The 27,567-nt window shown below is 37.4% G+C and overlaps 1 protein-coding gene across 1 annotated transcript in view; it reads right to left on the reverse strand.

The window, feature by feature from the left end:
- EDIL3 (EGF like repeats and discoidin domains 3) overlaps positions 1-27,567 on the reverse strand; it is a 192,183-nt gene that overhangs the window by 28,012 nt on the left and 136,604 nt on the right. The window contains exons 7-9 of the mRNA XM_074166891.1: positions 26,267-26,422; positions 25,032-25,176; positions 19,183-19,367 (exon numbers count right to left, since the gene is read on the reverse strand). Of these exons, the coding sequence (XP_074022992.1) occupies positions 19,183-19,367; positions 25,032-25,176; positions 26,267-26,422 (486 nt within the window). The remainder of the gene's footprint in view (positions 1-19,182; positions 19,368-25,031; positions 25,177-26,266; positions 26,423-27,567) is intronic.

A 27,567-nucleotide genomic window follows, 5' to 3' on the forward strand; every position in this document is an offset into this window, starting at 1 on the left:
GGTGTGATCTTGGGTTAGTGTAGTTTTCATGGGCTCCAGAGGGGAATGTGTCGTGTCTCACTCTCAGTTCCCAGAAGCACAGAGATGAGCCTCGCACGGCTCCTCTTCCACTGTCACAGTCTGACATAATGTTGGGAGCTGCTGTAGCAGCTACAACACCGGTGACAGGCACAAAATAAAGGTTTAGCTCCCACAGCTGCTCAATTAGGAGTATTCTTGTCAGACTGTCTATTTGTTTTTGTAATTTGTTTCCAAAATAATTTTACCAATGAAAGGTACCAATGTAAAAAGCTAGTCCTCTTTGTGCACATTGCAATCTGCCTAATTATGTTAAATATTAAACTCTGTGTTTTTTTCCCCACTGGGAAGTAAAACTAGCTGCATACTTCTTAAAAGGATAGTATTTAAAAAGTGATATTTGCTATTTTTGATGTATCACTTAAAATGTGTTACTCGTAACAAGCTCACCAGCATAAACCATCCTGCAGAGATCTGATTATTGCTGCACTCCCTTGCACTTAAGTACAGATTAGAAACATGTTAACATAACCAGAGACTAAACACATATAACAGCATTTGATCATTAAGGTAACAAGCTTAGATGCAGTAAAAGAGAAATCAGTTCTGATGTAATATGCTGTAATTCCCTGGTATTGAACTGCTTGTCTGACAATCAAATCTTTTTCCCTTAACGTTACCCGTGTTGAATTAGTGAACGCTCAGACGTCTCTAGCTTTATAATTTTGCTCCTCTTTTGATGTGTAAGCATTAGATGCACATTGATGCAGAATATTTACAGTGTATGCAGCATGCCTGATTTGAAATCTTGGCATCTCGCTGCTTTGTGATTGTATAAATGCAAAAAGAGCCGAAACCTTGCAGGTTGTTTGGCTAGCTACAGTGACAAATACCAGTTATCAGTAGATAACTTCACTGCCATGGATGCCTTGAGCACTCTTTCCAAACTATTGTGCTCAAGACATTATACCTGTGCAAAATGATGCAGCAGTTGTTATTATTAAAATGAAATTTTTTCCCTCTACTTTCAGTAAGTAGGTGCCCATGATCTTGAATCATCAGGGAAGAAGAGGAGGGACTTGGTAAGTGCTGCGGTAGAACATTGATACCATAAAACCATCAGATACCTGTCTAGAAAAGGGATGTCCAACAGCAAAGTGGTGGTCTCTGCGTAGGGTTGCCACCCACATGCAGAGGCATATGGAAAGGAGGAGGCAGATGGCCAACCTCCTGCCTTCATGGCTTCCAGCTTGGCCGCTTGTGCAGGCTTTGACCAACACAATGATTAGGAGCCTGCACTGAATTTCGGCATGACTGAGATGAATGGAAGGACAGGAGGCAAGAGGACAGGTGGCAAAGATGTGTAAACGCAAACCTTTGTTTATTTTAAGGGGATGAAATATCCACAAGAAAACTATAGCGGGATGTTGGCTACATGGCTCAGGCTTCTCCTGTTTCAAGGCAGACTAGTTATCTTAACTTGAATTATTTTTCAGGGTAGGTAGGTTGCATTGGATTTTTCTGTGGTAAGACTGACAACTTTTAACATGAGTCTGGCACCTGTGTTACTTTTCATTGGTAAAATGTTTAAAAGATTCTGCCCTCATTTGTCTTGGAAGTGACATACTTACATTATAAAATCAATATGCACCTCAGGATACCCTTATCTGCCTGCTAAATCCCACAATTTTGGCACGGTAGACAGAAGTGCAAAGGTGTGGATTACAGCTACTAAGCAAAATCTCTCCACAAATTTGAAAAGAAATACAGACACCATTAATGACAACGTTTTTTTTCCACCTCAGACAGGTAAATCTGATTTAATTTCTATTCTGGCAGTGTGACCAGTGCATGACTGCAATGTATCATCCAATCTAACATGATGCATCAGATCAATGAATTTGAACATCATGTAAGGCTTTTGATGTATTCTACAAAAACAACAGTCACCGCTTCACCTCTTGTGATGCAGCTAATCAAGAACACCTCACCAGGTCTTGCAACATGTTCCTATTTCCCAGAGGAAGCCAGCAGCAGCCACAGTCACTTGGAGCTTCTGAATGGAAATTCAGACCCTGCTAGCTTAACTCTCTAACAAGGAAAACAGGCAAGCCACTTTTCTTGCAGAGGGCTTGTGAGCAGCATAAGAAAAGACTTCAGTCTGCAAAGGTGGCGAAAAGTAGGTGACAGGACTTTTTTGGAGACCTCTGAGCACCTCACCAGGTCATTCTGCGTGAATCTGAATTTCCAGCCAGTAGCCTCTTCAGACTCAGGTGCTCTCCGAGAGGCAGAGCTGCCTGAAATACTCTAGAGAGCACTTGGAGCTTGTTTGTGAGCACGTATGCTCAAACAAAAACAAAAGAAAGCTGAGTCACTGCTGGACATCATTAACTATGTGGGATGGACAATGCAATCATTGTTAAGTGTGTGTAAAACTCAATAAAAATAAAATGCAAACACATTGATGTTATTATGAAAGATTAACTATTTTTATAAATATTTCTATATGTGTTGAAATCTGTAAAAATGTATATTTGCACAAATATGTACAAGGGACAGTCAAGGGACTGAAGCATCATCTAATTGAGGAAAGGCTGAGACACCTGGGTCTGCTTAGCAAGGAGAAGACTGAGAGGAGATCTCATCAACGGGCAACGAGCACAAACTGGAACGCGGGAAATTCCATCTCAACGCGAGGAAAAACTTCTGAACTTTGAGGGTGCCAGAGCACTGGAACATCTTAGCCTAAATCACACATTTTTATTACTGTGAGCTTCAGCTAACACAATGAGCTTTAACCTTGATCAGAGTGAAACACAGCAGAGTGAAAAATCTTTCAGCTTCCGTATAAGCAAGGGTTGCTTGAGTTCTTACAAAAAAATTGAAGCTCATGTTGCATGAAGTTACTTAAGTATATGTTACAGTGCTCTCTCATCTAAATTCATGCAGCTATGCTTCCTGTGATATTTGTAATCCAACAATAATTCTGAATGTCATTCTTATTTGTATAGTGTATTCTGACAATGACATTTTACAAGTACTATTAAAGCAGGTGCACTTTGCAATGGCCATTTTGATACTAAGAAAGTAATGTAGATTTGAGTAATCAGATTATAAAATCTCTATCTTTTTCCCCTGCTAACATTTATAGTGGACATAGCTAATTACCTTCTATGCCTTGATTACTTACTCATCAATTTGCCATAAACATTGGAGGTTGCAGTAAATTAATCTTTTTGTACATAGCTCGCTACCAGCATCTTGCCTATTCTCCAATCATTTATTTAACTAGGCTGAAAAATATTGTCATTTATACAAATCAAAGCTACTGTCAGTACATTTAAAATTTAATTGACCATCAGTAATGTTTCAATATTCTGCTGTGGAAACCTATCTTTTGTCCATTTACACAACAGGTCTTCTATTCCTTCATGAATTATAAACTTCGCTGTGCAATTTTAGTTAATAACAAACAATAAAGTGAAGATCACTTGACACTATCACACATAATGGTAATTTAAGAGTTTAGAAATATTGATAATGAAACAATTAGGTAATAACATAAAGTGTGTTGTTCTCCTGGCTACTAGCTTAATTGCTTATTTAGGTAATTCATTCTATGATGAAGGTATTTCAACTATGTAATGCGAAATACAGCACAGTGCTTGAGATGAAATATATAAAAATCGAAAGAGGAAGACATACACATAGAGGATTTATAGGATATAAGGAAGCCCCTTGGCAGACCTCGGGTACTTTTCATCCTGTTCTAATGCAGTCCTTTTTGTCTACCTGATGGTGCTTTAGGGACCTTTTCAGTCCAGTGCCGTGGATGAAACCAATAGGTTTGCTAAGGGTTTGCTAAAACCAAATTCAAGTACTTTGTATTATCTGTCCATACATCAGGTTGCCCTGATTGTCAGCCCCACAAACTTACTCCATTTCCTGGGGGATAACTGGAAAAGGCATGTGTTAATTTCAGGGGACAGCATGCTGGCACAATACCATTCTTAGCATTGAAATTATTGTGTAGGAATGTATTTCAGATTAGGACCCTAGTAATATTGAAATAAAATAAATAACTATATTAAAATATATAATATATATTACATATTGATATATTAATAATATTATTAATATAATTATAATAGATAATTATATTAAAATTACTTCAAATCAAAATAATGAGCGTCAAGTTGGGGTAGACAATCTCAGCTAACTTACTTTTTTCTGAAAGGCAGGCTCCTACCAAAGCTAGCCATGTCAACTCAGCAGAGTGAATGGCAAGTCAATGAAGAGAACAGATTCCTCCAGAGGGCCTTTTGTTCTGTATCTTCCAGATAGGCATCTCAGGAAAGCAGCAATTGCTCTTTGCCTCCCTTTAAGAGAGACTGGAGAGATGGAGTACCAATGACTTGCTTAGATTTGGCTGAATAGATTTAGGAAAAATACAGATGCAGCTGTGCACAGTACGGAATCTTAATGAAATCATCTTTTTACAGGATTATAAACCAGGAAAAGTCCTATTGTAAACTGGAACAAAAGTTGCAGGATATGATTCTGCAGAAATTAACCTGGAAGTTCTATAAAATTAGAGTAGCATCCATAAATTAGTCTTTCAACATTATTCTTGAGTCAATCAGATTATGCAAGCTCAGTGGAGAAAACTATTTTGATTCTTAGACTGCGGAAACACGTCCCATATTTGGTCTGAAGCACTGAGCATATACTTCCGGATAAATGAAACAGGAATTTTTGAAAACAGTTTTCCTAATGAGCAGATTACATAGAAATCTGATGATGATGATGATAATAATAATAGTAATAATAATAATAATGAATACTGTGTTAATGAAACATCGTTATGCTGTTGCAATCTTCTTGTTGAGTTAATTTTTCTCTTTCCTTGACTGTAGTATCTTTGCTTGCATGGTAAATATCTCTGCAGAAGACCAACAAAAGCAGACAAGCTGTACTGGTGCAAACCAAGGGCCCAATACTTGGCTTCCAAAAGTGGCCAAAAGCAGATACAAAAGGCAAATATATACATATATGTTGGCCTAATACACCTGAAGGCTCCATTAACTTTCAGGTAAGGAAATTTCTTGAGCACCATGTGTTTTGTCTATTTAGTAATTCCTAATGGGTTTGTTCCTGTAAGAAAGGGATAAGTTCATGTCCAGTGTCCCCTTGCATTCAAATCAACTTTTCACAGCCACAAAATCATTTGTCAGAATTTCTGTGGTCTATCATGCATTATGTAAAACCACCTCCTACAAACTGATCTCTACCTCTGATGTCCTCTATTGTCACACATACTTCCCTTATTCATGCACAACAACTGGTGTCTTATTATCCACTTATGAGCAGTACAGAGAAGAAATGGGGCTGCAGAAAACATGAAATTCCTAAATCCTCAGTTCATAGAGTCTACAGGTGGTTAGTGGTATGCACAGCCACTACTATAATGAGTTCAGTTCTAGCTCTTAATGTGGATAACTCCTTTTATTTGTGTAAACCTGCCACCTGCTAACCTATTGTAACCCCACTTAATATTGCATTCCCAACCCACTTTCTCCATGCTCTTTTCTGACTTTTTTTGTTATGTTACATACAGAGAACTTTAAAAGCTCAGCTCTAAGTTAAAAAAAATCCACACAACTCAAAAACAAATTGGTAAAAGTCTGTCAAGTACTTTAGGCAACTCAGCTAGAAATCATATACGGGATGGTATGGACAAAAAATCCTGCACTTAACAGGAGTGATTTCTCTAGTAAGGTAGAGGTGTATGACTAGGGTTTGCAGTGCATGACACTGTTTACTCCCAGTCACTACCCTATGTACTGTGGCAAAAATATACTGAAATAAATACCAGCATTTACACTGACTTCACTACATTCTGGATCAGAGTTCTGATATTGGTTTTTGAAACATCACAGCATCTATTCTTAGCTCTAACTCAAAGAGTAAAGATCAGCATGCTGCCACCCATATCTGAACATACACTATCTGGCATCTTTTACTTCTACTACTGCTTCAAGTAGGCATTGTTTACCTTGATATTAATGTTTCTGTAAAAAAAACACCCCAAAACCAAAAAAAAACCCCAAACAGCAAACTCCACATTTTACATTACTGTAATAGGTTAGTTAATGGCAGTTCCTGAGCTGTAAAAATCTTTCCAAATAGTTCCTACAGTTTTTTGTGAGCAATGGGGTCCTGAAGTTGGTGTGATAAACTAATTGCTATAATAAAACAGTGGAACTGCCTGCCTTGATTTTATCCCTGGTACATGACGATTAAAATCAAGTTCAGTGAAGAGATCTGTATTTTATAAACAATAACTTTTTTAAACATGGCATTGAGTTTCTTTCTATGCATTTCCCTTTAATCTGTGAAATAATGGGGCGATACAATGCAAAGTGACAGATGATCAAATTGCCTAGAAAGCTCCTCATACTGAGTCTCTATTGCAGTTTTAAAGACCACATTGCCTAAATGGCTGAAGTGCAATGCTCAAATGAGATTTACGGTTCTCTGTAAAACTGAGGAACAGATTAAATTTGAATAATTAATTTTAATGTTTTCATTTATTTTCTTGTGCATTAAAGTTTAACTTGCTTATATCTTTTAATGCAAGAAATAAAATCTAATTCCCAGAGTTCAGTTCTTGTTTCAGTCAAAATGAAATGGAAAGGCTCATGCAATGTGGGAGGACCGCAATGTAAATTGATTAGCCACAATTTCCACCTTCCAAGTGAGCTTCCATAATAGCTGACAGACTTTTTTAAATCACAGAGTTAGATGTTACTCAACATGACAACATTTATTTCCAATTGCTCCATTTTTTCCCAGTGTGCTATTATTCCATTTGAAGTTTGACTTTTCAGAGGGTCAAAAAATACAATACTGGGGTCCTTTGATACCTATGCTCTGTTGCTCTGATTGTGTGTGTCATTATAGTTTCATTAGAACTAAAACCAGATAACGTTTTATGACATTTTATGATAAAAGTGGAATGCAATCAGAAAAATTGAACAAATTATAGTGGGAAAGGAGAAAGATTGCACCCTCCTCATATGCAGCTGCAGAGATATAAAGCAACTCAGACAAGCAAAATTCTCAAAAGACCCTTCCTTCATTCTCTTGTGTTTTATTTATGATGTACATTTTAAATGGAAAATTATCTTAGAATTACAAGAAAATTATTTTTATATAGAATATAAACATATATATAGAGAGAGAGTCAGATTGCCAAAGCAGCACAAAATTACATACAGTAGGATGGGGAATAAAGAAAATAAAAGGAACCATGTTAAAACTCTCTGATACAACCCCCCAAATAACTCTTAAATTCTCATAAAACAGAGATTTAATTTTTAATATCAAAAGACTTTCTAGGACTATGAATTATTGCTGTGAACCTTGGAAAACAAGACTTCTAAGCTCCTCTCAAATAAAAACAACCCCTCTGATGTATTTTGGAACACAAAGCAAATCCTACTGGGGTCCTGCCATTTATATTGATGTACATTTGGGGGAAGTGAATAGAATAAACGGTTTGGTGGCAGATGCTGTGAAAAACGGTCAACTACTAATAACTAAACTGGCAGCTGTTTTAAAGCAGCTCTGAGGTTTATTTTGAGTAAAGCAGTCCTCCCAGTGGAGACAGATCTGCAGGCAGGAAACAGGCAAGCTTGTCTAAGAGCAAAATGCGTGTATCATTCGCTCGTTAGTGTCCAGGCACCTCTCTACTGATGGTCAAGTTATCACTGCCATTAACTTGTTTGGATTTGGCTCACGTTCTCCTAATGTGTGATCCATCACTGTTGTGATGTCCACATGCTTTGACTGAGGTTAACCCCATTCATTTTACATGTATTAGCACGCAACACGTTATTTATATAAGGAAGAAAATCATATTATTTGCAGAGATTCTCTTGAAGTGGATGAAGAACCTTCACAGGCTCCATGAGAGACACTGAAAACAGTACAGTTTTCTTCTGTGGTGGACTTGTGTGCCTCTCTCAACCATGTGACTGCTGTGCTCTGAGGCCCTTATTGAGTGGGGAGGCATCTATGCTTTGCCAATTCAATTGGCTGCTGAGTTTTATAGTCTCAGCATTGCCATGTAAGTTAGCTAGTGAGTCAATAAACCACCTTCTACAAATCTCTTATTTTATTCTTTGGCTTCATGAAACAACATCAGCTGAGGCTGTCTGGTACTTCTCCGAAAAAAGCAAGTCTTAGCTACTCCTCCAATGTGCTGTTGAGGTTTCTAAAAGTTCAGGGTGCTCAGCATTATGTAGGAAAATACAAAACTGAATCACAGAATGACAGAATGATATGGGATTGGAAGGGACCTCTGGAGATCATCTAGTCCAACCCCCAATATTTGTATACACGGTATATAGCGTCAGTGTTTGAGTTCAATGTAACTGAAATATAAATGACTATAAATAAGACAAACTGAGGGACATCCCAAAGTTAAGTCCATAAAAATAAATTCAGATAAAGGAACACACAGTGAGTGTTTGTTCCTATACTTGTAAATACTGTATCATGCCTTTGTAGTATTTCTGATGCTGTCAAAGGAAGATCATTAACTATCTGCAGTAAGGCCTGTAAAAAAAATTCTGATAGTTTTCTTCTTAATACTTCTCAGCTGAAAACAGTATTGGTGCATTCTATTTCTCATTATGTCTTAAAAAAGATGACTCATTAAAATAGATCTGAATATTTTCCCTTTTGCCATTTGAAATAACAGATCTGTATATTTTACAGAGGTGTATTCCTTTTAGTAGCTATATATAGAATTAACTTCTAATTGTGAAAATATTTTTCTGCTTAATTATACAACAAAGAAAGCTGGGTTGAAATAGGATTAATATATCTTGTGGTTAATTAAACATGAAACTTCTAAGGAGACCACTCCAACAACAAAAGCAATTAAGACATGGGTTATGTATAGGGCATAATTAGGCAGGAAGTTCATGTAATCCCAAGGACTAACTTTTAAAGTATGCATTCCTTTAAAATAACCTGTTATCTGACTTATTTTAGAGAAAACTATCAAACGTGACCACAAGCACTGTGAACTCAGATACCATCTCAGCTCTGTCCTGATGTCAAAGATGGATTATATATTAAAAATCATGGCTGTGTTCTGAGAAAATTTGCCTCTATTTCTATCTTTATGCCTTTTGAGTAAGTCTCGGCTCCTGTGAGTAAACGTACACCCAGACACAAGCCCAAAATTAGTTGAGAAATTCCCACAAGAGCCTGTTCTGATACTCTATATTACAAGTCTCAAGGTGATCTTGAACAAGACCCAGATAATTGAAGAAATGTTTAGTTGCAGTATTTTTGTGTCTACTGTGATTTCCCTTTTAAATTCTCCTTCTCTCTTTCTCACCTTTTCTGTTAAGGTTTTTCTCTTATGTCATGTTTTCTGACAGCAGAACTGCTCTTGCGTTACTTGAGGATCAAGCAGGATGAATGTTATTAAGCAGAGTGGAAAGAGGGCCCTGCACAATACATTGCTATATAGACACACCTGAGTTAACATGGAAACCAAAATCAAAAAAGCCAAACTATTAAGTATTCTGCTGAGACCAACACTAAACTATGATCGGGATGCTATTAGGGAAAAACACATGATGAAACCAATGAATAGTCTCAGATTCAGAAACAGCAAGGGAAATATCCATGTCTACTTTATGTGATGCTTTAACATGCTGAGGTATGACTTTCATTTTTCTGCTCACCGTTAGGTAAATGTCAGCCTGGTTAAACACATTTCGCCATCCTCTGAAGAAGGCTGGAAGGTAGTTTGTTGCCTTCTAATTCAGATTAATTTGAGGGTCCTTGGCCACCACTACTTCTTTGTGGTTTTGTCTCAATTTCATTATTTACTTAGCAAAAAAGATATGATCTCTGTTCACAGTTTGCCAAGCTAGGAAACAATCTCTCCCTATCTACTCTATGTAGGGAACACAATAAGAAAACGAATAACAGATTTTGAACAAACATGTTCTGAAGTCAATCAGAATCTTGTAATGCAGCTTCACTGCATTTTTAAAGTGGCATAAAGACTAAAATCATATGAATACAAAATTGAGAGGCCTAGTCAGTGAAGAATAGCTTTCCAAGACCTCTGTATATTTTAGTCATAAAATCTTGACAGGTACATGAAGAAAATGTAAGTGTCTTGCTTAGTCAAGAAGTAACACTTGGGAACAAATGCGCAGGGCTAATAAAAACAGCACACTCCAGTTAATAAAGCATTGAGCTATCAGAAAACAGAACTGGACCCAGTTCCACTCTGTTCTTTTGCTTTCAGGCTGCACTGGCTTTTGTCTCATCTATTTTTACACCAGGCATTTTTTGATGCTTAAAGACACTTGACCTCGTCAAGGTGGCTTCATTTCTCTCCATCATCCATATTTTCTTTGTCATCCTTTTGTCTTGTCGAGACTGAAAGTGTTGTGGGGTAACAACTGTGTCCAATTGTGCTTGAGTCTAAAACTAATTCAGATGTAGCTACGAAAACAATAAACAGCTTTATTAGGAAAAAGTGGATTCTATTTTGAAGCACTGCCATGGAAGAAGAAGTCAGGAATAAGAAACACGTTTGCATCCTTTCCATCTCTATTCCTATCTAGCCAATTTTGCAGCCATTCTGTTATTTTAAGAGAGGGCAAAGAAGATACGGTTTTGTTTCACAGAGACACAACATTATTTCAAATCAATGGAAAAGATAGCCAGGTGAAACAGGCAGAGATTTAAAACAATGAAAAACTAACATCTTTTCATTAAAATTTAATGCATGCCATTTTCAGAAGATGCTGCTATTGGCATCCAGTAAGAGCGAAATTTTCACTCTAAATACACAGTAACAAAAAATACTTCAGACTCAAATCCTATGTATATCAAAATTCAGAACAACCAAGGAGTTTTTGCTTACACTCCCAGATTTTTTTAAAGCAAGATCAAACCCTGTTATTGTAATAGGAAATGGGTCATTATTCAATTTAACTTTCATCTGCAGGGGAGTGATACACTGAGAAAAACTACAAGCAGTAAGGGAACTGACAGTACTCTCTTGCAATGCTTTAGACCTAGACATGATTCAACTGTTTATGGAAACTTTGCAAGTAAATTTTGTTAGTGATGATAACTTTGTTATGTTTCAAAGATAGGCTCTAGAATGCTGAGTTAACCCCTCATTTTTTACTGAAGGTTTAACAAGAGAGCAGGGAATATAATTCACTGAACAGGGTAGGACTTTGTGCAATGAAACATTTTTCTCCTGTAAAGTCTTAACCTATAGCTATTTTTCAGTAGCTATACTGACTCTTTCTTTTGTATCTATTTTTGAAGGTGTTAACATGCAAATTTTTATCACGGGAAATAATCATGCTGTATCTATTTGTTACCTATTTCCTCGACACCTTGCAACAAAGAACTTCTGTGCCTGTCCTTCTGACAATGTGTTTGGCCAGAGTTAAAATCAATGATTCTACTAAGGCTTTAAACTTCACTACCTAAATGATAAAATAGAGCCTAAATACTGCATTGAAAAGGGAAAATAAACTAAGATTTTATGCTGCCTTATTTAATTTCAAGGCTTAAATTCAATTACTACTATAAACATTTCCATAAAATGAATTGCAGAAGAAAGCTTTGCAAAGTCAAAAGCAATTTAGGAAGGGCAAGGCTGAAATGCACAATTTAGTAACATTATTAATGTGAATAATGCATTTAACTTGAAATGATTTGGGGGAAAAACTGGGTTAGAGAGTGACCTCTGGAATGGCCATCAAATATTTGCTGGCAGATGGCTGCAACTAGGAAATCAAGGCATACCTCTTAATAGTATTTGTCTAAGCTATATGTCTGTTAGTAGTGCTAAAAAAGCATTGGCAACATATGGAGAGATCAGAGCTAAAAAAAAAAAAGAAAAAAAAGAAAAAGAAAAAGAAAAAGAAAAAGAAAAAGAAAAAGAAAAAGAAAAAGAAAAAGAAAAAGAAAAAGAAAAAGAAAAAGAAAAAGAAAAAGAAAAAGAAAAAGAAAAAGAAAAAGAAAAAGAAAAAGAAAAAGAAAAAGAAAAAGAAAGAGAAAGAGAAAAGAAAAAGGGCTTAATCTTCATCTCGAGCTACATAGCGTCCTAAAAGAAAACTTAAGTCTATGATTTATGAGCAAGTGAAGAAGTCAGTAAAGTGACCTGTTTGGCATTCTAGCCCAGGCAGTACAAAATTGTTAAATTCAACAGTGTGCAATTTAGAAGTGGGTGCCTCTCTTTATCTGCCTTTGTCTTTGACTAAATCGCTCAGAACTATTTGTACATTACTACCTTATTCTACACTGTCTGCTTTTTATAGGGAAATTTATCTATAGTGAGTTTCTGGGAAAGTATGGGAAAGGAAAGAACCATATTAATAATTTAATCACAACCCGTCTTGTTATGCTGCTGCATCCTGTGTACTATCAGTCTGTGTGAACAGAATATTACTCTGTGAAACTCCTCATCTAGGTAAGCATAAGAGCAAAGAGATGCCAAAGCTGAGCGTCCAAGTTCTTCAAGCGGAAAATGACAGCTGCCTTGCCAAGAACAACAAGAAAAGGAAAAGACGACTTTGAGTTAAAAAGATAAAATGACCAATATTGACTGTAAATATCTTTCAGTATCCCAATAAAAAGCATGGCACAAAGAAAAGTTGATCTCTGTACCCCTTGTCTTTTGCCACCTGAGATCTGAGAACTCACTTTTCTGCATGTGAGAAATTACAATTAAATTAGTACCACCTTTGTGTCTGGAGAATTGAGAGAGACTTTTTGTTGCTGCACATGCAAAGGACATTGATTCGTCTCCTGATCTGGTGGTGATGGCTTTGGTTTATTGAAGCTGCAGAGAAAGATACATGCCCTTTGTTTATAATGTGTTATAATTAAGCTTACAATTCCTATAGAAAACTGTATCTTTCAAAGACTAATCTCAACACACTGCTTAGCAGTCCAAGCCTTCCAGAAGTCATGTAATTTCCTCATTATGTTAATTACTAGATTGGTCTTAAACTAACATTTTATCCTATTCCAATTTTTGGTCTTTCAAGTCCTTATTTAATTAAGATGTTGTTAAGCGCGGTTGTTTTTTTTTTTCCAAAGTGTGGGTGTTAAAACACAATCTTTAAGCTGGTGGCCAGACAGAAACCGCTTATTGGCTACTTTAACCGGTATTGGTATTAATGCTTGCTTTTCTAACAACACAATTCAAAAGATAATTAGACAATCCACACAATTTTCTCCTTATGAGCTGTTTTCAGCATTTAGGAAATGCTGCAGTGTAGTCATTTCCTATCTAGTAAGCCTCTGCAGAACTTATTACAAATAAACAGGAAAATATAACAAAGAAGAGGAGAAAAAGGCAGGTGCAATAATAGACGAGAAACAAATACCCCGTTAGAGATAGGAAACAACATTCCTTTTTTTTTAGTGACAGAATGAACACCAACATTAAAATAAGCTCAGCTAACCAATATGAAATGAAAAATAGTGTTCTCTTCCCATATTAAAAAAGGGAAGGATTCAGGATTCACTTTCATAATTCAAAAATTCATGTAACTTTCATCATTCAAAAATTCATTTTTTAGTTTAAGCTAATTGTCTATTTCTCTCTCTGTGTCTAAGTAAAGGCATATCTCCAGGGTGATTCATAACAGGAAACTTCGGACACTGACTCAGGTAGCATGAATTATTCCTTGATAGTGCTGTCCTTTTCCCATTGATTATAGAAGGACCCTAAGCAGATAATTAGAAGTATATCTATAAATTGCATATGTAAATTTTATATATAGGACCTATAAAATTAAAATTAGCTGTAGTTTAGTCCTTTTGCATCAGGTTATACAGCCAATAACTTGGTGAAATGCAGAAAAAGCTCTGGGTTATCTCTCTAGGCTCACGTTAGCTGTGTTTGCGTGAGACTGCTGGAGCTGACACAGCATTAGGCATGGCTACCTTTTGTCTTCTCTTAATCCTCATTTATCTTAGAATTTAGACAGTGTCAGATAACTTGTGATCGTGGTGCAAAGCACAACAGGTACCACTATAAGGTTTTGTAAATACTGGAGAAACGTAGCACAAAGTCTGTTTTCTATACGAGTACTCTATAAGAAAAACTGAGTAGAAGCACGGTCTGGTTTAGCCTTTAATTAACTCTTTCATTTGATCCCTTAGAAGCTTAACCACTGTAAATAAATGCTAGACAATGGAGATATGTAGATCCTTCGATGGCATGAGACTTTGTAGATAGAGATGGACTTGTGTATATGTGACAAAAAGTGAATAAATATTTGGCATACAATTCTGCCTTTGTTTTCAAATAAGAGACTTTGTGGTGTAAAAAAGATGATAATGTATTAGACTGAAAGAATAAGTCAATTGCACCTCTGAGACAATTGTTTTCTAATGGTGTTGGTGAAAAATCTCAGTAATATTGTCTAATACTGGAGATTAGGTTGGCAGGAAAATAACCAACCCAAATGTATTATACCCCTGGCAATCATCACTTTTGGAAAATGTGTAGGTATATATATAACAGTTGCTTTGCCAATCTTCAAACAATCTGCTATCTTTATCAGCAACTGTTTTTTTTTTCCCTAGTAGTGCTTAGATGATTCCATCACATAGCATCAGCAAGAGAAACATTAGAATAATACATCGCTTGTTGCCGCCACTCTGCTACTTATGGGAGGGATGATTTTCTTAACTCATCTGAGCTCAATGGTAACTATACAAAAGAACTGTAGATCAACTCTGTCAGGTTTACCACTCATGCACCTCAAGCTGCAGAACCTTCCACTAGCTTTGCAGTGAAATGCAAGCTAAACAACTGGATGAAAGTCAGTTTTGCAGAGAGTAAACTGTTTTAAAATCTCAAGTACAACTAGAAACATAAAGCTGCTGCAGTGCTGCTGGTGACCTGAGGATAATATGGAGATATAAAAGGAACCTCAGCAGGCTTCCAAGATGGGCATCCTTTTCATCCAGCTGTGCTCTGTAGAGATACAGGCTTTAAAAAAAAAAACCTAGCACCAGCATATCACTGGTTTTAAGATAAAATACTACCAGTACCCATGTAAAATTATAAAGTTAGAACTGGGATAACATCAAAAACAATTTATGCAAAGGAGACAGTTGAAGGTAGAGAAGAAAGCTCCAGGTATTTGGAGACATCAAATAATCAGGGATGCCTCAGCGCTGAGGAATACTGAAGAGGATGGTAGATCAGAGAAACAACACCAGAGAAATTACCTGCTGAAGCACCAGGCAAAGGACAAACGGGTGAAGGCATTAAACTACAAGGTGTTGCTGTCCTTATTAGGCAGTGAGAGAGAGTGGAAAATCAATAAAATGACAGATATGGCATCTCTCAATGTAGCAGAAATAAGGAAATATTTTAAAACACCACAACTTAACTAACAGTAAACAGAGAAAAGGGAGTTTAAGCCACTGTCCTCATTTCATAATTTATAACTGCAGAAAATTAGTAGCAGAATGGGAATGGTTTTTGAGGAAAAAGTTAATTTCTTTGAATTGTCTTGGTTAGGTTCCTAGTATTGGGTAGGAAAATGATACAGAACGGTGAAAATCTGTATCTGAAACATCAGTAGGAATAATTTTCAATAATCTTTATAGCCTCAGTGCCTCGTTCTGAGCATAAGGTGGGAAGTACTTTAACATTTCCTTTAATGTCAAATAACCGAAGAAATGGCAAGTGGGGTGACCGGCTGGAATGACAGTCCTGGACTGTCTCCAGGAGGAGCAGAAGCACTCTCCAAACTGGCAAAGCAGCCTGGTCATGGTAGTTCAGGAAGAGATCCTGGGGAAAGCCTGTGAACTGGTTCAAGATAGTAAATGATGTTGACAAGCAAATCAAAATAACGAGGAAAAGGGACTGCCTTAAAGGAAAGTGAAGTTTAGGGTTTTCTGACTTTTCTCAGTAATTAACCTGAACTGCTTTATCTCACTTAGTTTATGCTAAATTTCTACCTAATTATGGGAAACAAACCATTACTTTTTTTTTTTCTTAATTTCACTTCCCCACCTCCCCCTTAATCTTCAATTTTATTCAGATGATTTCACAGAAATATCTCCAAAAGAGAATCACTAAAGAAAGTATTCAGGAGTAGAGAGAGTTGCTAGCACTGATTACTCATGTTAGATTTCAACTGTGATGAGTACAGAGACATTAAAGAGGCAGGAATTAATGGAAGCTCTTGTGCTATGAATTAGGCCAGGTAACTGACATGGCTTCTGCAGCATCTTCTTTAAAGGCACGGCAAGAGTGCCCTTGAGCAAGCCTGTTGGGGAACTCAGACACAGATAATGACTGAGCTGGAAAAGTAGGATTTTGGTCATCTTTAACTTCATTAATATCATTAACTTTTCCCCCACATCACAAAAAGACTTTCTTCCATTACTGATGAAGGTGCTTGGTGTAAAGGAGTGTTGCATGTGGAACTTGGAGTTCGTTGAGTTAGTAGAGTCTAGATCACACAGATTTTCAACAACTGCAGCACCAATAAAGTGAATATACTTCTTGAACCTAAAAATGTACAGTTTGTGTGTGGAGCCACATAACACTTCATATTCCTGCCTCTGGAGCTCAATTATGGCTGTAGCAATCCAGAACACTTTAAAACAATAAGAATACTCGTTAATGGCTGCATTTGTTAAATACATAGAATATTCAGAATTTTCCTTTTTGGGAGAAAAACAAGTAAACAAACCCCAGCTCGTGACAGAGAAGAATTTATCACTAGGGTTCATCCAAAAGTGCTGTAAACTGCCCATAAGTAGCAAGTAGCATTTATGCATGATGCAAACATCACCTCTCAGCAACCATTATCACAGCAGGTGCTCTGAGATGTATGTCAGCACACAAGCTTTTAAGCAGAGGAACAGTTGATAGCAATGGCATTTGGGCAAGCATACTCCAAAATAACTGTTAAGTCAGAACAGATCTGTTCAAGTCATCCACATACGACACACTACAAGAATAACTTTTAAAGGCATTCAGTAGGCTTTTACCCAATTTTATAGGTTTTTTAGTGAAAATTATAAAAGGTACACCAAATAAGGCATGTGGAGAAAATTCAAAAGGCATGGAAAGTGAACACAGTGAAATATTATATTAGTAGGCCAGCTACTTTAGCAAAAATCCAGAAATCTATGTTTTTAAGCCTGTTTTAGAGTACCATGGAATCACTAGTGGGATCATTCCTTGTAATATGTAATTGCTGAGGGAAAAAGACATACAGATAAGTTTGTTTTCACACGCTTTTTCTGCCAAATGTGTTGTTCTATGGAAGCAGCATGATAATTAAATTGCAGTCAGTGTGTTAAAAAGTTGCAATACAATACTCTGTATTTTAAAGAAAAAACTCAACTACCAGCAAAGAGAACAACAACGAGCACACAAATTTAAATGACAGGCATGTCTTTCTTACAGAATCGTTACCTAGACTTGAAGTATGTGAGTCCATCTCTATTCACGGATTGAACTCAGAATAATCAGCCTATAGCAGAAGTTAACAACCAACTTAGCACTGAAAAAATGAGTGGGTTTGATCCCTCCTGGTTTTTGATCTTATTTTTTCTTTTTCAAACAAGAAATATTATGATACTCTTTTGGAGAAATATTTTAAGTATAATAACTTTCAGGAAAGGGTAAATTGCTTACATTCCTGTGAAGATTCCCAAATTCCTACATTCAGTAGAACTCACATCATAGCCATATGATAAATGAACTAAAAGACAAAAATGTCTTCACAACTTTCTTTTCACCAGATTAAAAGAAGTATCTCTGATACTTCAAGGACTTACAGAGACTGTGCAAGTGGTCAGATTAAATTTGCAGGTTCAGGTAGGTTCAAACAGAAAGACTTAGAACAGAATGGAAAGTTTTAGAATATGAGAATTAAGTCTGCAGCCTCTTGCCTTCTGTAGTTAAAAATCCACTGTCACCCCTAGGAGGAATAGCACACCACAGGATATTTCTGCAAAGTATTTGCACACCCTTAGTTTCTTGGTATCACTGATGGGGCTAAAACTGGCTGTGATACACCTGCCTTTCTTTTACATGGAGAAAATTTTGCATCTGCTTCTCCACTGGAAAACACAGAAATAAAATTTTGCTCCTCTCCAGAAGTTATTAACTGCTATTTCAAAAAGCTGCTCTAAAAATTTTTCAGTAAATCCCAGTATCTTCAGTTATTCAAAAGCTAAATAGACAAGGCAACTGCTGCTTCCTTTCAGAACATGTGTAAACTTGGGAGAAAAGATGTAATCGTATTGCTAAATTGCTTAGCAACTGTAGGTAAAAAAGCTAATATGTCATAATTTATATGTGAAAAGATTGCAGCTGGTTAGTAGCCACGTCTAATGCTATTGAGGCTTCCCACTGGGAACTGCACTGCAACTGGCAGCTGACTCCAAACACTGCTATTTTCAACAGTTCAGAAAATGTAAATGTGTCAGTGACTGGTCAGATAGTCTTCCATACCAGTGATTTATTGCAATCTTTCACATTAGCGTACTACTGATTTGTATAAATGACTCCTAGGCTGAAAACAACCCCTGTGCACAGCTTTATAATGAATTCATGCACTGAATCAGTCTTGCTAGCTTCAGAGCAATGTTGGAAGGTAATTTTGAACAGTCTCAATTAGACAAAGATAATTTCTATGGGCCAGACCTGCTAATGAGCATGAAGTTGAAGTAGATATGCTTTTCCAGGGAGATTTAGAAGGACAGAAAGGAGAAAAAAATTGTCTCTCTTAACAAAAGAGGAGAAACCAGAGAAACAGACCTGCAATTACCATTTGTGTTCATTAAAAAAGGAAAATTCATGGCTGCTGTACAACTTGTAAGATTTGGCTAGTGGAGGTGAAGGTTTCCCTGAGCAGGGTCTGCAACTGAGGTACCAAAGACATGAAGATCTGTGTGGGCTTTCATAGCTTCATCATCTACAGGTGGCAGAGTTAGGGTGGCTACACTCAGATACTGAAGAATATGAATGTAATCTTAAACCAGTCAACCATCCCCATACCTGAAACACAAAGAAGATAAACATTTGGGAAAATGTATATGAAATTTCACCTGCAACCACTGTGACTGGTCGTTGTGGCCCGAGGTCCAGGCATTAACTTTGCCTTGCTTGTCCAGGCGGGCTTTCCTGGGCTCCCAAGCGAACATGTCCATGTTGAGTGTACGGAAAACACTGGAGGCAGTAATTTGGTAGTCCTGTATATGTCCTGATTTCATCCCCAGGGGTTCAGAGCAACCTGGAACAGCAAAATAATATCTGTGGCACCACCTACTTATCTCTGTCAGTGGTTTAGCTTTTCCGTTATGGAAAAGAAAGCTAGCAATTCTCAAAGAAAAGGCTTTAATCACAGCTATTGTTGAAGAAACTTGCAAACAAACAAATAAAAAATAGCCAATTCAAGGCACTTTATTTCAACACTACCTAGGAAGAATCAAAAACAAGATAGAGAATGCAACGTAATATTATCCTGGCATAAATATATGAAGGCAAACAAACAGAAAGGATGACTTTAATGTCTTTTTATCTTGGTTTTATTTTCCTGTCCAGCAGATTGTTATTGTTTCCCCTATTAAGTTAAATTTGATCATGTTTTTATGCCATGTCACATCAACCATGTGTTTGCCTACTGAGGAAACATTAATTTTCCTTAAAGCCACTGCTGAAGTAAAATGCTAACAAGCAATGAGGTTCTCCACATTTTTTAATTACTTGACATCTAGCCAAAAACTTAGAAAGCCCCAACGCCCATTGACAGAATCAAAGACTACAGAAAAACAACTGTGAAGGAAGGAGAATAGTTGGAGATAATCGCTTAGGAGAAATTGAGAGTTAATGGCTTATTTGTTTAAACCAGGTGGATGTCCCATATCATTGAGTTATTTTGATTGTAGCAAAAGATATATCTTGGGCTTCTTCTTTCTCTGCTGAGTGTCCATGAAAAAAGAAAAAAAATAAAAATTAATAAGTGACTCTATGTTCCTCTGCCTTGCTATTGTACACTGGAAACATAGAAGGTACCAGGAGAGGTGAGAAGACACCCTTCGACCTTATCGCTCTCTACAACTACCTGAAAGGGCATGTAGAGAAGCAGGGGGTTGGTCTCTTCTCCCAAGTCACAGGCAATAGGACAAGACGAAATGGCCTCAAGTTGCGCCAGGGGAGGTTCAGATTGGATATTAGGAACAATTGTTACACTGAAAGGGTTATTAAACATTGGAATAGGCTGCCCAGGGAAGTGGTTGAGGCACCATCCCTGGAGGTATTTGAAAGATGGGTTGACATAGTGCTTAGAGACATGGTTTAGTGATGGTTTTCATCACAGTTAGGTTGATGGTTGAACTAGAAGGTCTTAAAGGTCCCTTCCAACCTAGACAATTGTATGATTCTATGACAGCAACACTGTAACAACAGTACTGGAACCCAAGAGAGGTGGATGAGTCACATGGTTTTAAGATTAAAAAAAATAAGGAAAAGATAGGCAATTCAAGTGACTGAGACCGAGAGGGCTGCTAAGAGGTTAGGAAAGATGGATGTGTGGCTGGTGGAGTAAAGTTTGATGGTTGTTTGAGGAAAAGGTGAAAGATGGAGATGGCAACATAAAAAGAAGCAGTTTTCTCATTTCCTTCCTCCCCCAGCTGTCAAAAACTTGCACATGTGCAGTTGTCTCAGTTTTCAATTCACAAATTTGGTGACCCTACCTAGTTCAGTAGCTGACTTGACACAGTTAAACTCCAAAAGATATTTTAGCATACTCTATCTCATTGAGTGAGAGTATGCCCAAAAGCTAAAAAATGTGGTTTTTCAAGGAGTGCATCATCACTGCAGATGCACAGAACCTTGACTTTATGTATCACTAGGATGACAGAGGTTTTCCACCCGAGACTCACATCCCACATCGCTGAGCTGGTTGCTCTCAGGAAATCATTTGCCGAGTCACCAGCTGTGTTTCTTGAAGCACACATGTAGGCTGCGAGGGCTCTCCTGCTGGGACCATAACTCTACTCAGCTGGTGTTTCTTGATAGAGCCAGAGCACTGTGTGACTACTTAAAACACCTTAAAAGTTTTTGTTTTTCACTTTATTTGAGCTAGATATCAAAGCTGGTTGTTTTTTTCTTAGAAGTCCATTTCCTCCACAGTATGTTTACCCAGATTTAAAGACATGATTCTTTTTTCAGTTTCTTTGATATTATTAGCAAAGATCTCTTGGTTGGATTCGACTTTCTGTTTCTCCTGTAGCTTTAACACACAGAATTAACTGGAATTATTACGAATTCAAATCAAGCCGGTAAGAACAGGCCCTTTGTAGGGGGTCTAGCAGCAGGAGCAAATGTGTATTACTGGAGACAGATAATAATAATATGCTCTTCAGTGTAGTAACAACTGTATTTAAAATTTGAAATACTGACAGGTTTCATATTCAATTAAAAAATAAATAGAAAATGAAGTAATTTTTGAAAAAAAACCACAACCCAACCTTTCAGAACTGATTCTCAATGCACAAAAGGAAATCGCATAGCCTTGTCTGTAGACTGAGCTACCTAGTTCAAAACAACAACAAAACAATCTTCCTGGGAGTAGGAGGGAGCAATTGATAGCACAAATGAGAGAGATTCATCTGTTGCTTTGGAGAGGGACTTCGCTTATTATTCAATTCTGAAGTATCACTCCAGGATCACAAGGGCTGTCAGCAGGAATGTTTCATCTGAGGAATCTGAAGGAGGTTCCTGACACAAAAATATGGGTTGTCAAAACTGTTTTTCAGTGTTGGTCTAATCCATCAAAAATAGTTATATCTTTTCTGAGTATTATTATTGATTTATAAAATAACAAATGTGTCTGCTTGTGCATCTGTGTGTGCGTGCGTGCATGCACTGATAGGATTTTACACTCTCCTTCCTTCTCCACTGCCCCAAAGGGAGGAGGAAGACAGTTGTTAAATATAACAGGAGAAAGTGAGAAGAACAACGAGAACCAGAAGAGACGAGTATGATGCACAGGGGTGGCAGAACGTCTTAGTGCTGTGTCACAAAGAGCAACAGCAGATCCAGTGGCTTCCTAGCTCCTACAACACCCTGCTGCAATGACAGAGGATATTGATGGTTTATTTTGATAGGAAAGCTACAACCTAGAGCACAAAGGACAGAATTGTCAAAGTGGTACAAAACTTTGTGTCTGTAGATAGTCATCCCTCATAGAAGTGTATTTGTAACAATGCTCGTGACTCCCTGGGGCATCTCCTCTTCACTGCGCTGTCTCTTCTTTAAATCTGCTTTTTAAAGTCCCTGTGAAAGGGTTCAATCTCCCTTCCCATTTTTAAAACCTGTTAAAGTTAGTGAAAGCTGATGCAAACATACTTACAGCTATGCTCAGTGGAGCATCTTAGGTCAAAATGTTGGAGATGCTTTGGATTTCACCACCTGTGATAAATGATATCTGATAACTGTGTATGTTTAAACCTATCTAAGTATAAGTTTGCAGCTACTTCTTATTTAGTCTAGCTCAGTGAAATTATGAGGAACCCACAGTTTGGGAAAGGGTAGATTAGCATCTGAAAACTGAAAGAAGAGGTTATTCTGTTGTCTCTTCTGAGGGCACAATATTTTACTCTTCAGTCTGTGTCCTGTACCATGCCCCTCATCTACCTCTTCTTTCAAGAAAACTCAAATCCCCAAAGGAAATGTTAAATGTGTGATGCTGTGGAGGCAAAACTACAAATGGATCTGCATGCTAAGGTCTACTTGTGTCTTGTCTTGGCCAGGATTCCTGCAGTATTGGCAAAACCAGCATAGATCTATTATTTGAGGGCAAAGGTGATTTTTTTTTATTAATAGTGTGACACTTTTCTTTTCTGAAAGTTAAAGAGATTTAAAATATTTTCTTCCTATTAATTAACATAGGATTCCTTTCCAGATTAGATGAGTTTACTGAATTGGTACCAGGCCACCAACACACACGAGCATCAACAAAGTATGACTTGGACCACATGTAAGAAGGCAGAGCCTGCCATATGCAGATGTTTGGGCATGTGAGCTAATTGCATGAGTAAGTAAGTGACTGTGTTGTGCGAACAGTTATCTGTTTTTAAAAACAACAGCTTGATGCTACTATTAATAACAGCTTAATGAATAAAGGCATTCTAATAAACAATATCTGTGATCTGATTCTCTCCCCAAATTAATACTCTATGAAGGGGCAGGAGTTTCCAACACAGAGATGTGCAAAACACAAGTCTGGCAGGAACACAAGGCTATGAAAATTAATGCCTGATTTATTGACGGCCAACTCCACAAGAATTGATCATGGTTTTCAGTAAGGCCTGACCATGGAGCTTGGTAAGTAAAGCTATTTATTGAACGTTTTGCTGAATTTCGTCCGAGGAAAGGATTAGTTTTTATGATGATCTGATGCTGCAACGGTCTCTCTCCCTTCAATAGTGACTGTCTTCTCTAGCACCCGGACTTGTTAGGGAAGCCAGACCTCTCAAGGTATTTTTCTGCCTAAGACAGACCACCTGGAATTAGAACGAATTAGTCTGTCGTTTTGTATAATTATACTCTACTTTCAGTAAGACTGAAATTGTTCTGCTGAGCCTTGGCTGCCTGCAGTTCTTAGAAATTATGACCTTGAAACTGTTAGGAGACCACTGAAATGAATTCACTTCAGTAGCTTTCACAGTTCTTTGAGCAAAACAATTCCTGGTCATTCTGGCAAGGACTTACTCTAAATTGTGGTTCCAGAAATGGAAGATATAAAAAAAAAATATCTAATAGACTAAAGCAGCTAGACAGAATTTTCTATTTACTCTCAAACCTATCTATATTGGAAAAGGGCTACAGCGAGATTAATGCATTAACTTTTCATTTCTGAACCTGGTTTTGATGCCACTGGAGGACTGAGAATTATTTAACTCCAGCTGTTTTGATGTATCATTCGTGAACTGGATGACTATTGTTTGTACAGTAAGCAGGCAGCCACATAAAATCATTCTTAAATGAATTCAGTGGAGTGCTCCCACCGGTAAAGGTTGATCTCTTGAAAAAAGATAAAAAATTTACATGCTTTACTGAATTTGTAAGGGAACATGGTTCTTGCAGAGAGTGGCTAGAGGTCAGGCTTTACATTTATGAGCTATAACTTCTGCTACTACATACCTTAAGAGGGTTTACTGGCTCCATTTGTTCATTTACTTTTTGCTACAAGACACAGTCCCTGCTTCTGCTGGAAATCCACAAAACAAATCTAAACTGAAACCTTGACTAAAACAGCCCAGCAAAATATAACTTACTGCACTTTGAGTGGTCCTTGATGGCATCTAAAGCACCCTAGTCCCTCTGAGGATGTCACACAGCACATTGACCAGGAGAATCACCCAGCAGCCGGGCGAAATTAGTCAGATTGGATTTGATGCCTGCTTCTGCCGTGACTCTTCTGTGCAGCATGGCACAACCAACTTTGGCTCTCAGAAACCATTTCCAGCGCTTTGCTTAGGCTGTGCTGAGTGTAACGAGACTCTCTGTCTCGCGGTCTGCTTAGTGTGTAACATAACGGGTCCTGATCACTCTTGATACTTATTAAAACTGCTATAAATGACCTTTTCTAGGTTGCATGTAATTGGAGGCCAATGTGCACAGAAAGATTTACAAAGCGTTATTAGGCTGCTACCACATTACCCTACTACTATTACCGCCCTACTGCAAGCAACTATTGTCACTTACATCATTTGGGTACGTGTGGCTGCCTATATCATTTACATAAAAAGGGATAAGTAATTGTCTGGATAAACTCAGCCCTGGCAACTGTATCGCACCAGGAATAAATTGCACGCAGTCTAGACCCTGGGCACAAAAATGTGCTCTTTGATGGTTGAGTTCTGAGATGAGGCGGTTGCAGAAAACCCACCTGACAGTTCACAGCCAAGAAGCTCCATTCTCAACGTGCAGTGTCTTCTGCAGACCTGAGGATACAGACGTATGTACTGCGACTTAATTGGAGGGGTGAAGGAGTTGGCGTACGGGGTGTTGTTGTCCACGTTTCCACGAAACACCTGTGGTAAAGGACATACCCATAAGAACGTGCCAGGAGGATTACTGGATGTTCAGCTCATTTCCACATCTCAAAAATATCTGGGTTGTTCTTCTGACCGTCCCTGCACATTTCTCTACGAGCTTTTCCCAAATAGAGGCTGTTTTACCATTTCTAGTGCCCAACATCCAAATTTTTAAGCAAAACCTACTGCCATTGGCTTGCATCGGTATGTATTTGCCACCTGTGATGAATCAGGACTTCTCTCGTTATTCCTAGAAACTGAAGCTACTAATGCAACTAAATTATGTCTTCTTTTCTAATTAGTGTATTAAATAGTCCCAATTCAATTTAGCCTGAAATTATTTATGCTGATTGACGTTTATTTTTTCCCCTCTACTTCAAGAACCTGATCCAACTCCCAGTGAAGTGCACTGTAACCCTCCCACTGATCGCTGGGGGAGCTGAATTAAACCTATAAGCATTCTTCTATGCGCTCCTCACTCTAACCAGATATGCTTGTACTTTGTTTTCTTCCCTCATTATATACCTCTTCACACAACATTTTAATTTTCTAATAGAGAAACTATGCCTAATGCTGCAAAGTGCCTTAGCGCTATCTTAACTTACACAGTAAAGGGATTTTTCCTGCTTTGTATGCACAACTCTATAAAAAAATAAGTGATAACTATAAACTGTAAACACATACTTCCCACTGGGTGATACTGTTTGTGCAGTACAGAGATTAGCATTGATGAATGGGTTCTGTACTTTGAAGGGTTAACACTAATCTGCCAATGTAATAAAACTAAATTGAAAACAGAGTAACGAGTAATTACTGGTAAACTAATTAAAACGAAAATCAGTTAAGTGTAATAAATAGGATTATTCAACCTTGAGACATAGAATTTGTACAACCATCAATTATAGTATAAGAAATTCTTAGCAGACAAAAAGTGTAAATTTATTGAATTTTTTTTTCAGAGAAAAATAATAGCAAGGCAGACTATATCATACCATCAGGAAATTACACTTATCTACTAGAGATACCTCATACCTCTAAAGACAACTAAACCATAGGATATATTCATATACAGATGACTTAATCTTACCATATCTTCATTTGTGCCTTTTACTTTATACATTGTCCAGGACTTCCCATCATTACTGTATGCAATTTTGTAAGATTTTACATATTCTGGACTTCCAATCCTCTTGGCACCTTGAGTTATAACTCCAGTCACTCGCATCTTCTTCTGCAGGTTTATCTGAAAAAACAAGACAATGTTATCACTAACCATCTGAGGTACACAGTTCTGATTCTAGGTCCCTTTGATTCCTTTAATTAATTTCTTTTTTTAATAAATGACAGAAAGGAGAAAATGTAGCTGTAGCATTTCTAATACCACCACTATACACTTGCATTAATTCCTTTTACCTTTCATTCATTTCATGTACTTATGCACATAAATAAATGAAAAAAAATTGAACTAAGAGCCTATACTATGCTTATGTCTTCCTGTGTAAGTGTGCACACACACATATATATTATATAGGATATTACTGGTGTACTACTGGGATATAGTATATTACTGGTACATAGGATTACTGCAATATTTTTCCTTCCTAAAAAGGAAATGCAGAAGTGCGGTAATTTACCAAAGTTTGAATCTTCTGTTCTATTAGAAGCCAATTTGTAATCCCATAGACAGGAGCCTAAATTAACTTCAGGTTAAATTTCTTTGTGAAAGTAAAAATACATGGAAGTTACATAAAGGAAACAAATAGACCTTTCCTTGACTCCCACTGAAAATTCATATATCAAAAGGTCATTGTTGAAATGTTAATCCCAAACCAAAAGTCAAACAAAATATCAATGACTATCAATGGACATGAACATTCCCTCTGTACTTGTCTGACTTGACCTCAACACCTTGAAGCACAAAAGAAGACGTACAGAGTATTCAACAATATTCAGACAACCTTAATTTTTCCTTTATACATCTATGGTATAGGAAAGCCAATTATATTCTCACAAAATTCAAAATGTGATTTTCAAATCAAAGAATGCCGGCATCGTCAGGCTCATCCCTGCAAAGAAGTCAATCATGAAACAATCTGTGCCAATTACACTCCCACCCTCTCGATGGTAGGCAGCTGAAGTCTGTAACTTTTGCATCAAGTGAAGCTTAGCAAAGAGCTGTCATACTGTGAGAATTGCGTGAAGGTGCAGGCAGATGTGTGATAAAAGGAGACGAATGGAAATACTAGAGAGTAAACAACCGGGACGATGTAAATAATACATTAAACTACATTAACACTTCCTTCCTCAAAATGAATCTAATCTCTTCTCCCCAGTTAGTGGAGCTGACCCAGTGCACTCCCTACTATTTGGGGTAGCAGCCCCAGTACA

Source organism: Numenius arquata, chromosome Z (assembly GCF_964106895.1).
Source record: "Numenius arquata chromosome Z, bNumArq3.hap1.1, whole genome shotgun sequence".
In the NCBI taxonomy this organism is placed as follows: Eukaryota; Metazoa; Chordata; class Aves; order Charadriiformes; family Scolopacidae; genus Numenius; species Numenius arquata.